The 15,473-nt window shown below is 60.8% G+C and overlaps 2 protein-coding genes across 3 annotated transcripts in view; both read right to left on the bottom strand.

The window, feature by feature from the left end:
• Nucleotides 1–4,080, bottom strand: part of SLC43A2 (solute carrier family 43 member 2) — a 34,773-nt gene extending 30,693 nt beyond the window's left edge. The window contains exons 1-2 of one of the 2 annotated variants that reach the window (XM_054085119.1): nucleotides 4,021–4,080; nucleotides 1,407–1,603 (exon numbers count right to left, since the gene is read on the bottom strand). In XM_054085119.1, coding sequence (XP_053941094.1) covers nucleotides 1,407–1,566 — 160 coding nt within the window. In that variant the 5' untranslated portion in view covers nucleotides 1,567–1,603; nucleotides 4,021–4,080. Of the gene's footprint in view, nucleotides 1–1,406; nucleotides 1,604–3,485; nucleotides 3,511–4,020 lie in introns of those variants that run through there. The other variant, XM_054085120.1, reaches the window with a different exon arrangement.
• Nucleotides 4,081–7,966: 3,886 nt separating this feature from the next.
• Nucleotides 7,967–15,372, bottom strand: SCARF1 (scavenger receptor class F member 1). Its single transcript, XM_054085118.1, has 12 exons — nucleotides 15,246–15,372; nucleotides 14,276–14,494; nucleotides 13,492–13,553; nucleotides 13,071–13,172; nucleotides 12,429–12,954; nucleotides 11,796–12,014; nucleotides 11,581–11,709; nucleotides 11,402–11,505; nucleotides 11,073–11,184; nucleotides 10,878–11,002; nucleotides 10,546–10,683; nucleotides 7,967–10,205 (listed from the first exon to the last, which is right to left on the bottom strand). Exons 2-12 carry the CDS (start codon nucleotides 14,368–14,370, stop codon nucleotides 9,085–9,087), a joined length of 2,733 nt encoding a protein of 910 aa, XP_053941093.1. The 5' UTR covers nucleotides 14,371–14,494; nucleotides 15,246–15,372; the 3' UTR covers nucleotides 7,967–9,084.
• Nucleotides 15,373–15,473: the final 101 nt, after the last annotated feature.

The raw sequence follows: 15,473 nt of genomic DNA, 5'->3' as shown, positions 1-15,473 counted from the left end.
GCAGCCCTGTGACAAAATCACCGCAGCTTGGCGAGAACAGAGCAGCCTTGAACTGAAGACCTCAAGGGTTTCCAGCCACCAAGGACTCGCCCTCAGTCTGGAAATCCAAGTGACGAGGACATGGAAGCATCACAGCATGAGCAAAGCACAGGATGGAGACTAAGCAGCCAAGCTACAGCCAGTAGAAGACTCAAGCGTGTGCATGCTTTCCAGGGGCTCCAGCCCAGGCTCTACAGGACCGAGGCAGCCGCCCACAGCCACACAAAGCAGAGAAGACCTCAACAAGCAGCCAGTGAATGAGGAATAAAAACAAACTATCATCACAACTATTCAGGGTCGCTTTTTGCTTGGACTTTGTTTCCCCATGTTTCAGATTCCACCACTATTCACAGCCTCTACTCAACAAGGGTCTATACACTTATTTCAAACGCCTTTTCTTCCCTCGTTGCTTCTGTCTCCATCCCCACGTTCACAAGCCCTGAATGGGCTGATCCACCTTCCCATCTCTCCTGCTGATCCACCTTCCCTTCTCTCCTGCCTCTCTCCACTCGGCTATTCCCTTCTCTCCTGCCTCTCTCCACTCGGCTATTCCCTTCTCTGAGCACAAGCAAACCTTCTGTCACTAAAGCAGCTTTCCAAATCCACACCACACCTTTACCCTCAGGTTCCTTTTAACCTCGCTGTCCACTCTACCACACTGGGATTCCCCAGACCACAGTCCTCTCCGTGCCCAGACCGGGGATTTGTCCACCTACATGTTGTTTTTCCCAGGGTTATTCTTCCCACACCACAAGATTGCCTCCTTCCTGGCAAGGCTAAGTCTGCAACATGGACAACCGCTTCCTCTGGCTGGGCCAGAGGGTGGATCCCAAGCCCTCAAAGAGACACCGCCTGGCTTGAGCGCATCCTGGGGGTTTGAAGAGGGAGAGGAACAAAACAGTAGCATTTACTTCGGCAACTTGTCCTCGACAGCAGCACTGGACTCACCTAATCTTATTGTCACCCACGCTCTTTCCTTTCCTATCACTAAGGAAAGGGTGCCAATAGTTTCTTCATACAAACTCAGGACACCCACCCCACAAATCCCCTCCCAGAACCCATCAGCTCTTCTCCTGCAGCAATCAGCCAGGCCACCATGCAGAGGATGAACTCACGGCCAAGTGGAAAAGGCTGCTCAGAAAAACTTTACCTGATCTTGAAGCCTTCTTTTCCAACCACTTTGCAAAGCAAGAGCAACTACAGGCATATTCCACCACCACGAGGATGCCATCGGTTTTGGAAAGGAGTGCACACCCCTTCCTTCTACCCTGAGACTCTCAGCCCCAGTTCCACACCACCCTAAGACAGGGAACCCCCAGCAAACATCAGCAGCCACCGATTCACAGGAATCTCCAGAGCATCCTTACCTGACTCGTGGCACAGGTAAGAATAAAACCCTTCTGCTTTCAGCATGATGAGGAGGGACCCCCAGCCCAGCAGGACAGCAGAGAAGAGCAGGTTCTCGATGATGGCTGTGAACGCCATCCACCAGCGCCGGCGATGGGCAGTAGCGAGCGTGGGAGCCATTGCTACGTGGGAAGACGGCCTCGTTCAAAGTCTTAACCTGCAGGGACCAGAACAACATCCAGTTGAGTTCACAGACATAGGGCATGCTGCTCAAAGAGTGCAATAAAACGTGGTTTAAGAAGAGATCGCTCCACTGGAACGCAAGCAAACCTGCCCGCTGAACGCAAGGCACTCGGGTGTAAAACTCGTTCTTGCAGGTATCAGCCTGCTGAGTTCCCTGGAGGGATGGGGGAGCACAGGCGCCCTTGGAGCAGCCCCTCTAGTGCACACGCCATGGGACAGAGGAGCATTCAAGGACTCCGTTCCACTTCCCGAGCAACTGGTATGAAAATGCAGCAAATATCAACTGCCCGGAGCCCACTCGTAGAATCACAGAATGGTTTGGGTTGTAAGGGACCTCAAAGCCCATCCAGTTCTATCCCCTGCCGTGGGCAGGGACACCTCCCAATGGATCAGGGGCTCCGAGTCCCATCCAACCTGGCCTGGAACCCCTCCAGGGATGGGGCTGACAGCCTATTTGGAAGGCAACAAGGAGACACTCAGCAGAGCAGGGGGCTTCAGCCAGCACCCCGATCTCCTGGCTGATCGCGGGAAGAGGCTGTGATGGGGGGTGCAGCCCCACAGCCCCAACGGTGGCTTTAGAGACCCACCAGCTCTGCCCTGCCCCACGCAGGAGCACAGATCTCCTCTGGAAGGTCTTAACCATCAACCCTATATGTGCTACAGGTCCTATATATATGCGGTTTACACCACAGATGGTTCATCAAAGAGCACTTTTTGCTAACTGCTGGATCACCCAGCTTGGAGACAAAGGTGGGCTGCATCCTGCCCTGTCCTCGCTGTGTGGTCAGCCAGGTGCCATGACCAGGACAGCCCACGGCACACGCTGCTCCACCACAGCACCCTGGCATCCCTGCGCTGCCCCACAGATACCGCTGCTGGAATAACTGTCTCCAGTTCCACCAGTCCCTGGGGATCTTGGAGCAGACCTGGTGGACCAAGGGGCTGCTCTGGGAAGCCCCGAGGTGTGCAACAGCGGGACCGACCCTGGGGCATAAGGCAAGTGGCCATTTTAGGCAACCAAGCCTTTCCCCAGCGCAGAGCACGCCTCGATCGGGCACCCTGGGGAAATCAGCAGGCTGCACACCACAGCCCAAAACCGCTTATCAGGGCAGAGGCCCCAGCCGTGGGTCGCTCTGCAAGGCTCCCTGCCAGGGTGCCAGGAGGGCAGGGGCACCCCGCAGCCCCCGGAGCCAGCGCAGCCCCCAGCTCAAGCTGCAGCCATGCACCCGCCTGCACCCTCCCCACTCCCCTTCCGCCCCCCAGCTCAGACTGCAGCCATGCACCCCTGCACCCGTTCTCCTGCAGCTCCCGGAGCCATTGTAGCCCCAGCTCAGCCTGCAGCCATGCACCCCCTGCATCCCCCCCTCTCCTGCAGCCCCAGCTCAGCCTGCAGCCATGCACCCCCTGCATCCCCCCCCCGCAGCCCCAGCTCAACCTGCAGCCATGCACCCCCTGCATCCCCCTCTCCTGCAGCCCCAGCTCAACCTGCAGCCATGCACCCCCTGCATCCCCCCTCCCACATCCCCAGCTCAGTCTGCAGCCATGCACCCCCTGCATCCCCCCTCCCACATCCCCAGCTCAGTCTGCAGCCATGCACCCCCTGCATCCCCCCTCCCACATCCCCAGCTCAGTCTGCAGCCATGCACCCCCTGCATCCCCCCTCCCACATCCCCAGCTCAGTCTGCAGCCATGCACGCCCCGCAGCCCCAGCTCAGCCTGCACCCCCTGCACCCGTTCCCCTGCAGCTCCCGGAGCCATTGTAGCCCCAGCTCAGCCTGCAGCCATGCACCCCCTGCATCCCCCCTTCCTGCAGCCCCAGCTCAGCCTGCAGCCATGCACCCCCTGCACCCACCCACGGTGCAGCCGCATTTCCTCCTCTGCCACCTCCTCTTCCTCATCGCCGCCCCGCACGCCCCCTCCCCAGCCCCACAGCTCCTTCCCAGCACAGATCCTCTCCGGGGCAGAGCAGCAGCTGCTCCCTCCCCCCCCACTCCCCCATTCACGCCCAATCCCCGCACCATCCCGCTCCCCAACCTCTCTCCGCACCCGTCTCCTCCCCGTCGCCCCCTCTCCCTCCGCCACGCGCCCCGCCCCGCTCCCCCTTCCCCCCTCCATTCAAACCCCATCCCGCACGCACCCCGACCGCGCGTCCCACGCAAACCCCACATCCTTCGGGGCCCCCCACCCCCTACTCAGCCCCATCCCCCCGGTGCCCCCCATCCCCTGCTCACCCCATCCCCTACTCTCTTCTCTCGATGCCCCCCATCCCTGCTCGCCCCCCCCCCACCTCCTGATCATCCCCATCCCCTGCTCGCCCCCCCACTCCCCCGGTCCCCCTTCATCCCTGCTCGCCCCCCCTCCCTCGGTCCCCCCCCAGCCCTGCCCGCTCACCTCTCGGCCCGCACCGCCCCACGCTCCCACCCGGGGTTTTTATCCGCCCTGCGGAGCAAACAGCCGCTGCTGCCGATTCGCCGCCGCCGCAGCCAATGAGCGCCCGTCACCGCCGCCGCGGGCCACGTGCCGGGCCGCCCCGGGGGACCCCCGGACCCCCCTTGTCCCGGTCCCCCTGCAATACACCCCTCGGTACCTTCCTCTAAACCCCCCCCGGATACCCCGTCCCCAGTACACCCCCTCCACCATAACACCCCTCCAATAACGGGTACCCCTTTCCCCCAGTATACTCCTACCAGTACCTTCCCCAGTATCCCTCCCTGGTCCCCCCCCCAGTATCCTTCCCCATTCCCCCCTCCCAGTACACCCCAGTATACGCCTTGGTACCTCCCCCCATATCCACCTCTGGTAACCCCCCTCCCCAGTACCTTCTCCTAGCAGCCCCCCATATCCCTTCCCAGTAACATCCTCCAGTACCCCAGTATCCTCCCCCTGGTACCCCTTTCCCCAGTACCCTCCCCTGTACCCCCCCTCTCCCAGTACAACCCCCAATCCTCCCTGGAACCCCTTTCAGTACCCCCCACTCCCAGTACCATTGGTCCCACAGCCACACCGCAGCACTGGGGCAGATGGGGACGGGACGGGGGACCCTCCATGGGGACAGTGAACCACGCAGACCCCCTTCCTGGCACCATCAGGGCCAGCAACACCCGAGCAGGGACGAGGAACGGGAGGAAAATGCGTCTGCAGTGGGGTGGGATGAAGCCCCGCTGGACAACAGGGATCCCGGTGGGATTTGGTCTCCACTGACTGGGAGAGCGGCACCGCGCTCACCACCAAACGGCTTTGGCTTGTCCAGCACAGCCAAGCACATGGAGCCATGCAGTCCCAGGACCTGCGTTATCGCTCATCCACTGTAGTTATCAGCACTGGATCTGTCCTGCGAAGCCCACCCATCCTGCAAATCCCACCCGTCCCGCAAAGCCCACCCATCCCACAAAGCCACCCATCCCGCAGAGCCCACCCATCCCGCAAAGCCCACCCATCCCGCAGAGCCCACCCATCCCGCAAAGCCCACCCATCCCACAAAGCCACCCATCCCGCAGAGCCCACCCATCCCGCAAAGCCCACCCATCCCGCAAAGCCACCCATCCCACAGAGCCCACCCATCCCACAAAGCCACCCATCCCGCAGAGCCACCCATCCCGCAAAGCCACCCATCCCACAGAGCCCACCCATCCCACAGAGCCCACCCATCCCACAAAGCCACCCATCCCGCAAAGCCACCCATCCCACAGAGCCCACCCATCCCACAAAGCCACCCATCCCGCAGAGCCACCCATCCCGCAAAGCCACCCATCCCACAGAGCCCACCCATCCCACAGAGCCCACCCATCCCACAAAGCCACCCATCCCGCAAAGCCACCCATCCCACAGAGCCCACCCATCCCACAAAGCCACCCATCCCGCAGAGCCACCCATCCCGCAAAGCCACCCATCCCACAGAGCCCACCCATCCCACAGAGCCCACCCATCCCGCAAAGCCACCCATCCCACAGAGCCCACCCATCCCACAGAGCCCACCCATCCCGCAGAGCCCACCCATCCCACAAAGCCACCCATCCCGCAAAGCCCACCCGTCCCACAAAGCCACTCATCCCGCAGAGCCCACCCATCCCTCTCCTCTGCCTGAGAAGGTCACGGAGAAGCCATCCTCTTGCTGACAGACCATTTGACACCCAACACCAACCGCTGCTGGCGTGGTGAGGCCGGACAGGGATAACGATCCCTCAGGAGACCCCGACCCTCAATGCACTAAAAGTGAATCCCTGCAAGCTTTGCATCCGCGCTCACCGGAGCTCTGCCCTCTTTTTATGTTAGATTTGTTTTTTCAGAGTGTTCCATGCTGGATTCCTGCTCCCACCATGAACCCATCACCCATCGGCGAGGTCCTGGCCAAGAGGAGGTGGCCGTGTGTCCCTGGAAGTCATTAGAGGGGATTTTTTCCTGGCTAAAGGAGATGAAACCGATGCTTATGGGCGGTAAACATCCCCGGGTCACTCAGGAGGGTCTGGACAGACGTGCGCTCGCTGCTCCATGGCCAAGAAAGGAGCAAGCTGTGATGGGTGGGAAAGGGAAACTCCTTGGCCTGGGCTGTGGGATAAGGGTCAAACGTTGCAGCAGATGGCAAGTGGATTGAAGCCAAAGCCAAAAAAACACTCCAAGACCAGACGCCAGGCTGTGGTGTTTTCAGCAAGGTCCTGGAACAGCTCAGCACCCGGACCAGGTTGCTGTGTCCAAGAAGCACAAACCGTGATGGTTTGGAGCGCGTGGAAGGCTCGGGGGCTGTCTGGGGGACTTGGGAATCCCGCGCTGCAACAAGAGCACGAGGGAGCTCCGTTTTCCTATCCTAGAAGGAGAAAAGGAGCCATCAGGTGATGCGCTGCCATCTATAAATACACCCGAGGACTGAGTAAACATCCTGGAGAGAAGGAAAATAAAGCGAAGCTGAAGAGCGGCGCTGGCACAAAGACACATTTGTAGAGACCAGCCGGGAATGAGCTTAGGCTGGAAGGGAGGTGACAGCTCCTGCCTGGCTCACAGGGAGGTCCTCAGCAGGCTCCAACGGAGCCACCGTGGTGACGTGGTCCTCTTGTCATCTCGGAAAGGAGATGACAAGGCTATAGCGATGGGGGGAGAGCCCCCCACGGCCATGGTGGGTGGATGGAGCCTCTCTTTTACCTCCACGAGGCCAAAAGCTGCCCCACGGACAGCACGGACGTGTCTTTGCTTACAGACAATACCTACACACTGGAACCACTTCCCACCGGCTTCAAACCATGGGTTTGTGGGATTTGGAAAGCTAGAAATCCAGCACGGGAAGATATTAACCCCTCCCTCACCCATCGGCTCTGGTGCGCAGATCTCCCACATCCAGAATTAAAACCACAGCAAAGCCGGATGGAAGCATCCCTAGCGAGAAGACACCAGCGCAACCACGCTGCAGGTGTGTGCATGGGCAGCCGCGCGCTGAAAATCCCCTGCTCGCTCCCCTTGCACCGCCCAGATGGGGGAAAAGATGCTTCTTCATCTTCGAGCAGGGTAAACATCCTGCCTCGCAGCTCAGCTCGCGGACGCGAAAGGTTCTCGCGGCAGCGGCAGCGGTGTTTCCTCAAGGCTGGGTGCTCGTTTCAGCGTCAGGGAAGGCTGTCAGGTTGCTGTCAGCTATTTACACACCGTACCCAGGGCAAAGCAGCTCACGTGGCGTTGGCACAACGGCGCTCAGCTCACAGGCTGGAAATATCCAACCCATTAGGGAAAAATGGCTGCTTTCCGGAATAAAATGTGGGGCTGCCCCTGCCACGGTAATAAAACGTTGTTGGAATAAAACCTAGCCTGCAGAGAGCAGAGCTCATGTCTTGCCAGGATGAGCCTGTGTAAATCAGGATATTTGGGTTTATACGAGGATATTGGGGTTTTTATCATAGCAGGGGGTGATGCTACTGCAGGAAGGAGTGCTGTGTGCTGGCTACAAACCTGGAAACCTTACCCATGTGGGACCACGGGGATTCGGTGCCTTGTGCTGCAGAGAGGCACCGGCAACAATCCAAAGGGGAAAAGCAAAGCCCACTCTGTTTTCTGAGACCTCAACTCAGCAGTGCTGGAGCAGAAGGGAGAGCTGCGTGCATGAGGTGTGAGATGCAACCTGCAGCGTAGCCGCTCCCGATACTCCCAGCCCACTCACGTTCCCCCTCTGGTCTCCGGCACCGCTCCAGGCTCAGCTCCGTAAGTGAGAGTTCAGAATCAACAGAACCAGAAAATGAAAAGACACACCCCAAAAGCCCACACCTACTGACAGTTTCCACCCTTTGGAGAATATTTCTGTCCATCTCTTTGATTCGGAGGGCAGCTGGGAAACCCAGATCCTGAAGGGCTTTGGTTATGTTTAATTCTCATTCAGAGGCTTTCAAGTCATGCGAAATAACAGAAAAAAAAAGAGACAAGAAACTTCTAGTGCTTAGATACATCTAAAAGCAGTTCATGCTGCAAACTCACTTCTGCATCCCAACCGCCTTGCCCGGGCAGCAGAGCCCTCGTGCCCATCTCTCCTGGCTGGGCTGGAGATGCTGCAGCACCTTCATCGCATCTCGGCCCCTCGCGGTGCCACGATGCTGCCGCAGGAAGGAGAGAGGAGGTGGCAGGAGCTCAGGGCATCCACTGAAATGCCATTTTCTGGGCAGCTTTCATCCTTATTAGGGCAGGTGCAGCGCCGGGTGCACAGGTTGATGGTCACGGCCCCGCTGCCACGTTTGCTCTTGCACAACTGCAGTTTGGTATCAGGTAGAGTTTAAAAGGCTGATGATAAACCCCATGCCACGAGCCTTTCCATGTGCTCTGCATGTACATAGAAATGAAGGCGGCTAGAGCCTGCCACGGAAGCCAGAGCCACGCAGATAAGCCCCTGCAGACCCAGATACCCTGCGAGATAAGCAGCTGATATTAATTTTCACTGAAGCTGCTTGCGACAGCCCATCGTCTCTCCCCAGCCCAGCTCCACAACTATCCCCTCCAGCAAGAAGCACCTTTACAGCAAGAGGCTCCGAGCAGCATTATCGGAGCTGGGATAGGGGAAGATGAAAGCCAGTGGGGTGAAGAACCTGTTTTTTGCCCTCCCAGCTGAGCCCCCAGCTCCACACTCCTGTTTTGGCGGAGGGTTGTGGCCCCAGGGCCGATGCCGATAGGGACTGGAAGGTGCCACCGCTGCATCCATGCTGTCCCCCTGGGCTGCAGCAGACAATAAATGGGACACATAGAGCAGGGGGAGCAGAAAGCAGCCCTGGAACACCTCAGCCTGGCGAGGCTGTGACCCTCAGCATCACCCACCGTGCTGGCCGTGCCAGCCAGTGAGGGTCCACACCAGCAACGCTTCATGGAAGAAAGGGGGTCAATGGGAAGATTCGATGCTCCTGCAGTTCACAGCGTAGAGAGGGATCTTGGCTCCCCCCACGCTGGGCTCAGGGGGACCTCCTGTGCTCCCGCTGCCCCAGCCCGGGCGGTGGGGGCTCAGGTGGCCGCGGGGGTGGCCGTCGGCTCCTCAGCGGGCGAATCGGCGCTGCTGCTCATCACGTTCTCGTATTTTGGCTCTTCCTCCGGGGCAGCCTGTCCCTTCGTTTCAAGGCTGAAGACTGACTCAGAGGTTTTGCCGCTCTCCATGGCGCCTATGGCATCGCTGGCTCCATCCTGGGCCCCGGTGCTTCTTGGTGAGGAAGATGCAAGAACAAAGGACTGTCTCTTCCCAGGGAGATGCTGGTGCTTGCCAGGGGTTGGCTCAGCAGGAGCCCCTGGGACACTCTCTCTCTGCTTGCAGCTATTCACTGAGTCTCTGCACTGTGCCAGGGCCCGTCGGGGTGGTTTCTGTATGGCCTCAACACTCTTCCTCACCTTGGACTCCTGCTTCTGGATGGCTTCAATGCCCCTCCTCACCTTGGCTTCCTCTTGGATGGCCTCAACACTCCTTCTCACCTTAGATTCCTCCTTCTGTATGGCCTCGATGCTCCTTCTCACCTTGGGCTCCTCCTTTCCAGCCCACTTGCCCCTCTGCAAGCTGCTCAGCCTCTTGAGCACAGCCTGAACTGGTCCTTCACCACCACCCTCTGACTTGGGATCTTGCCCGGCCGTTCCCACCATCATGTAGATGGTGGTGACATGGGGGTCCTTCCCCTTCGCCTCCCAACTGCTGGATTTTGCGGCCGCTTCAAGCGCCTCCACTCTCTGGGCCACGTGCCTGGTGCCAGAGACCACTCTCCGGCGTCCCCCTGGGGTGGCCCGTGGTGACGGCCGGTGGCTTTCCTCGCCGTTGCCGAGGGCCTCGGGGCTCTCGTAGCAATTGCTGGCTGGTCGTTCAGCGGGGGTCTCAGCTGTCATGTCCCCTGGTGGTTGGGACAGCTTGGATGCACCCCAAGGGGTCTTGGGCTTCCGCCCAGGGCTGGGGGTCTCTGCTGCCCCAAATTTTGTCCCTTCAGCAAAGGACACGGAGGGCCGCTTGGCCTTGGCAATGCTGGAGGTGCGCGGGATGGCAAAGGGCTGTGAGACATCCTCGGAGTCAAAGGCAGATGGGTCTGGAAGCGCCTCGCCAGGGGGGGATGCCCCATCCTGCAGCTCAGCCCCCCCTAGCAGCGGGATGCCTGTGGGGTGAGGGGACGAGCGTTAGGGCTGCTGGGACACATTCGGGGACATGGGGACAGAGGGTGATGCGATGGGAGGAAACCTTTCACATCAAAGGTTGCTCCCTGGAAGCATTTTCCCAGAAGGACGTTGAGCCATGGGGTTGCCCACCCCAGGCATCCCATCATGGGAGGCCAAGCGCAGCCCCATGTGTTCTTGCGGACAGGAAAAAGGGTACGAAAACAATTGCTGCCTGCACCCAGCACCCATCCCTGCAATGCCCACGGTTGGTAACGGGGCAGGATTGGCCCCAGGATAATGCTGGTGGCCAGGGAGAGGAGGAGCAACCAGGGACATCACCTTCTCTGGGTGGGACGGAGTACTCGGGTCCCTCGTTGTCAGTGTCGAAGGAGGAGAAGGAGCTGTCTGAGACCCACGCAGCTGACGGTGGCTCAATGAAGCTGGGATTGAAGGGGATTTCCATGTCATGGTGGGAAACTGCGGAGGAGAAGACATCCAGCTGAGCTGGGACACCCTGGGGTGCTCACGGCTGGGGTGGGAGAACAACACCTGCCCTGAGACATGCAGAGGGACAAAGGGGGTGTGGAATCGCCCCAAATAGTGCCGATGCAGAGGATGCAGGCTGTGGGTGATGGCCTGGAAGGGATTTCAACAGTGCTACTTTTTTTTACCTGTGACTTTGGGAAGTTTGGAGCCACCCAAGGAAAAGCAAGGCATCATAGCGCTGAGGTTCGCCAGCACCCCCTGCACGTGGTGCTTCATCCTGGCCAGAACATCATCATCCGGCACGGCCGCTCTGCGCAGAGGAGAGGGGCTCGAAGGGATGCGGGAGGCAAGGTTTCACATCAAAGGTTGCAAAATAATACCTGTCTCTAGCATCTGCTGGGCCGGCTCCGCAGCAGCAGCAGGCGACGCAGAGCAGCAGCAGCAGGAGAGGGATGAGGATGGCGGCTGCAAGAGCCCCGTGGTCCTTAAGACCTGTGCAGACCAGATGGGTTGAGTCTGGCGTGTCCTGTGGCTGCTGAGCCCATAGATTCACCCCGCATGGAAAGAGCAGGAGCCCCATGGTGAGCAGGACCAGGAGGCACCAGGCACCACCGTGCAGCATCGCAGCCTCCCAGCACCTCTCCATCCCCAGCGAGATCATTACCACCCCCTGCCCAGAGCCGAGAGGTGAATGTGTGGTTGCTCTTACTCAACACGCAGTCACCCCGTGCAGGGTGGCAGGTCCCCCAGGAACACTGGCAAGGTGAGGAACAGTTCACTCCAAAATACCCCTCCGGGCAGGTGTCATTGCAGCTGGAAGAGAGAGGAAAGGAGGGAAATGCCCCTGGGGAGAGCGGGGCCCCAGCTCTGCCCCACTCCCGGCGTTACCTGGCTCCCCAGTAGCCCTCCTGGCAGATGCACGCTCCGGACACGGGGTCGCAGCTCCCCACAACACACTCGGGGCAGAGGAGCTGGCATCCGTCGCCGAAGGTGCCCGTGGGGCAGGAGATGTTGCAGCTGCCAAAACAGAGAGCAAAGCATCATCCCACTGCGCCCCACAGCAGCGTTCCCCGCGAGGACCGGTGGCCGAATCCTGCACATACCTGGGTCCCATCCAGCCAGGCTCACAGTGCGTACAGAACCCTGTTTCTGGGTCACAGACCTCTCCGTGCCGGCAGCGAGGACACAGCTGGAGGCAGTCCTCGCCATGGAAGCCGGGCGCACAGGGCTCCTTGCAGAGGGTCCCGTTCCAGCCGGGCTGGCAGGCCAGGCAGAAGCCGTCCACGGGTGAGCAGGGCTGGCTGAGCTTGCAGCTCCCGCAGCTGCACGGGCAGAGGGGCAGTGAGGTCTTGACACCAACCCTTGGCCTCCCCAAAATACAGGTTTCACCCTACAGCGGTGTTCAGCATCGCTTTGGATCACGAGCCGATGCTCCATAGCACTTTGTAGCAGCGACGGGGTGGGAGGCAAACAGGGGCAGATGCTGCTTTATTGCCCTGTGGAGCGGTACCAGGGACAACCAGATTTTGGGGTAACACCAGTGCTTTCTGTTGGCATCAGCAGGATGTGTCTTATGGGACGCCGCCGGCGCTGCACCCAACCAGGACTGCTCAACGCCCCTCGCGGGGATCTCCCTGCCCAGCCAAAGGCACCAACACGACTGTGATGACCACCCCACCAAGGTCCAGCTGCAGCTCCTGGGTACCCGCAGCATCCCCCCGCTGCACCCAGCTCACCTGTGCACGCATTGAGAGCCGTATTTCCCCGCCGGACAGGGATCCCGGCAGCTCCTGCCCTGGTAGCCAGGACTGCAGGTGCAGTGCCCGCTGACGGGGCTGCAGGAGCCGTGCACGCAGTCGCAGCGCCGCTGGCACGCCGGCCCCCAAAACCCAGCCTTGCACTCGCACTTGCCCGTCTCCTGGGCGCAGGGCGAGAGGTTGCAGGAGCATTTGAAGCTGCATCTCCTGCCCCACCAGCCCGGCAGGCAGCGGCATTGGCCGGTGAGCGGGTAGCACTGGGAGCTGCCGGGGTTACACTGGCATTGCTTCTTGCAGGTAGGTGACCACCAGCCCGGCTCGCAGCGGCAGGCGCCGGTGAGGGGGTCGCAGCGGCTGCGGGGGCCGCACTGGCAGGGGAACTGGCAGAGCTCTCCCCAGTGGTCGGGGTTGCAGGTGCAGTGCCCACTCGCGGGGTCGCAGCTCCCGTTGGGGTGGCACGGGCAGCTCCGCTTGCAGTCGGGGCCCCAGTACTGCTCGGGGCAGGCTGCCAAGGGAAGGAGGTGGTGAGGACGGAGGATAGTCGGGGAGCCCTGCAGCCCCCCCAGAGCATCCAGGCTGGTCAATGGGTCAGCGAGGGCTGAGCCCGGGGGAAATACTCACGGGAATTGCAGTCTGCTCCAAAGAAGCCGGGTTTGCAGAGGCAAAGCCCAGGTTTCACGCACACCTCGTCTGCCCCACAGGCATCCTCCCCCTCGCACAGCGCTGGCAGTGGTGTGGAAAGGACATCAGCGCACAACGGCCACCCCGGACTCACACCCCGCTGCCGGATCACCCGCCACCTCCTGCCAGAGCAGCCTTCACACAGAAACCATTGTCCCGCTTCCCGCTCCATCCCTCCGGCTGCGCCACAGCAGCGTTCGCAGCTTGCTCGGTGAGCGCTTGGGTGTCCCCATGGTGCAGCACCCACCACCACCGCTCGAGGAGGAGCTGTAAGGCTTCCCCCCAACACCCAGCGCTTCGGAGGAGCCACTCAGCCAAGCGTAGAGACCAAGCTTTGGGTTCATCACCATCCATCACTCACCAACTGTGCACTCCCGCCCTTCCTGCTTCCAGCCGGGGCAGCACGCGGGGCCAGCAGGGAGCCTACGGGAGAGACCCAGGGCTGTCAGCCGGGGCGGGGGGTTCCAGGCCTGGAGTACGTTCTCCTGTGGCTTCACAGCTTCGGCTAAAGCGAAGCAAATCTGGCTGCTCGCCCCAGCCAGGCCCGGTGGGAAGCAGCAAGACCTCGGGGGCATCACTCCGGAAGGAAGCCAGCAAAATAGAAGGAAATTTAAGAGGCTGCAGCCCAAGTGGGAGGTGGGACCGGGCGATGGGGCTGGGTGGAGGGACAGGGCACAGGGACAGGGCGGTGGGACAAGCCTGCTCGGCTCTGCCACTGTGGAGCCTGTGCTGGGTCCCCGATGCTCCGGGAGCAGCTCAAAGCTTTCCAGAGCAAAGGCAGCAGAGTGAAGGCAATGGAAGGCGCTGCCATCGATGGCGAGGCCGATGGGAGAAGTGAGGTAGAGGGGACGTCATCACCCAAAGGCCATTGGGTTTTTCTCTGCCTACGTTTCCCACCCGGTGCACAACGAAGGTTTTGCCGATGCTCCTGCATCCCCCCGTTGCCCTGCGCACTCAGGGTACACGAGAGATAACTCCTGGAGAAGGGGTCTGGACACCCCAAATGCCCGTGTGTGACCCAACCACGCTCCCCAGCATCATTCCAGCCTCTGTCCATGGCAGGACAGATGGATGATGATCCCCTGGCGCAGCTGAGAAGCCCCCGGAGATGGAGGAGCATGAGTAGGGACCTCCATGGCACCTACCTGCAGACGTTCCTGCCACTGGGGTCGAGCTCCTGGGCAGAGCTCTGCACCCACAGCCACAGCTGGAGGCAGAGGATGGGCCAGGCACTCCTCATCCCGGTGGAGCGCACAGGTCCGAGTCCCAGTGGCTGCCCAGCCTCACGCTGGCGTCCGTCTGTGCCGTCCGTCCTGTCCCTCCTGTGCTGCGGCCTCTTCCTCCCACCAGCCTTGGGTTTCTTCCTGAGGAAATGTGGGAGGAGGCGCCCCGATCCCGACGTCAGGGGAGCGTTGGGAGCAGGAGGCAGGGAATGCTGCTGCACAGGCTATTTTTGGCCCTTGCTACCACCTTGGCAGCAGCAATAGGTGCTCAAGGGCTCGGCGCAGCCACGCAGGGGCTGAACATCTCACCTGTGGTTGTCCTACCCACCCTATGCCATCCTCCATCACCCCCAAAGCTATTTTGGCCAACATTCCCCCAGCCCACACGAGGCACCCACTGCCCGCTCCAACCCCTGTGATCTTCCCCACAGTGCTGTCGACCCCCGGCAGGGGCTGAGAAGTGAGGTCCCCATGTCCCCCGTGGGGGCACGGCGTGCCCCAGGCTGGTCTATGAACGGCTACTGGCCCACCTCTCCGTCTTCCCAGGAGCTCTGTGTCAGCAGATGCACAGGAAACACCTTTTTCCTACCCAAGGCCTGCTCGGCCGCGCTGCTCCCCACACCATGCAGACTTAACTCCTCCGCGCCCAGCGCTGCAGTGCCTGTAGACGCGCTCCCCATTGCGGCCAACCCCAACCCTCCGGAGAGCGGCTCCGGGCTCGGGCAGAGCATGGCCGGCCACCGTGCCTCGCATCGGCGCATGAAACCCAACGGCTACGCTGGAGAACCACAGCTCTTCCCCAGCACGGAGAGAGCGGAAGGCCGCAGCGGGTACCTCCGTGGAGAAACCACACTGATTTATTTCTGACTCCCGTTCCAGAGCTAGAAAATACCTGACCCGAGGGGACCAAATTGCCCCTGTGAACACGAGGATTGTTTCAGTCTTCCAGTTCCCAGTAGCAGCATTCCCAGAGGTCCCAGTACCAAACTGATTCACCCCACACCTGAGAAGTGCAGAAGGTGCCGTGGCGGTGCCGATCCCGACTGCTCCCAGACACGGGAGCAGCCGCACACCCGGTGCTCAGCCCTTCCGAGCCGCGTGGTGACCCCAGGACAGCACT

This window comes from Cuculus canorus, chromosome 20 (genome assembly GCF_017976375.1).
Source record: "Cuculus canorus isolate bCucCan1 chromosome 20, bCucCan1.pri, whole genome shotgun sequence".
Classification (NCBI taxonomy): domain Eukaryota; kingdom Metazoa; phylum Chordata; class Aves; order Cuculiformes; family Cuculidae; genus Cuculus; species Cuculus canorus.
The sequence above is the reverse complement of the archived record's forward strand: the minus strand, read 5'-3'. Positions and strand labels throughout refer to the sequence as shown.

Excerpts from the sequence above, each read along its gene's own strand:
- SCARF1 (XM_054085118.1), bottom strand. The coding sequence starts at position 14,370 with ATGAGGAGTGCCTGGCCCATCCTCTGCCTCCAGCTGTGGCTGTGGGTG. Across the intron at positions 13,173-13,491 it reads AGGGCGGGAGTGCACAGTTG|CGCTGTGCGAGGGGGAGGAT; the intron begins GTGAGTGATGGA and ends CACCACTGCCAG. Across the intron at positions 12,015-12,428 it reads GGCTCTCAATGCGTGCACAG|CTGCGGGAGCTGCAAGCTCA; the intron begins GTGAGCTGGGTG and ends CTGCCCGTGCAG.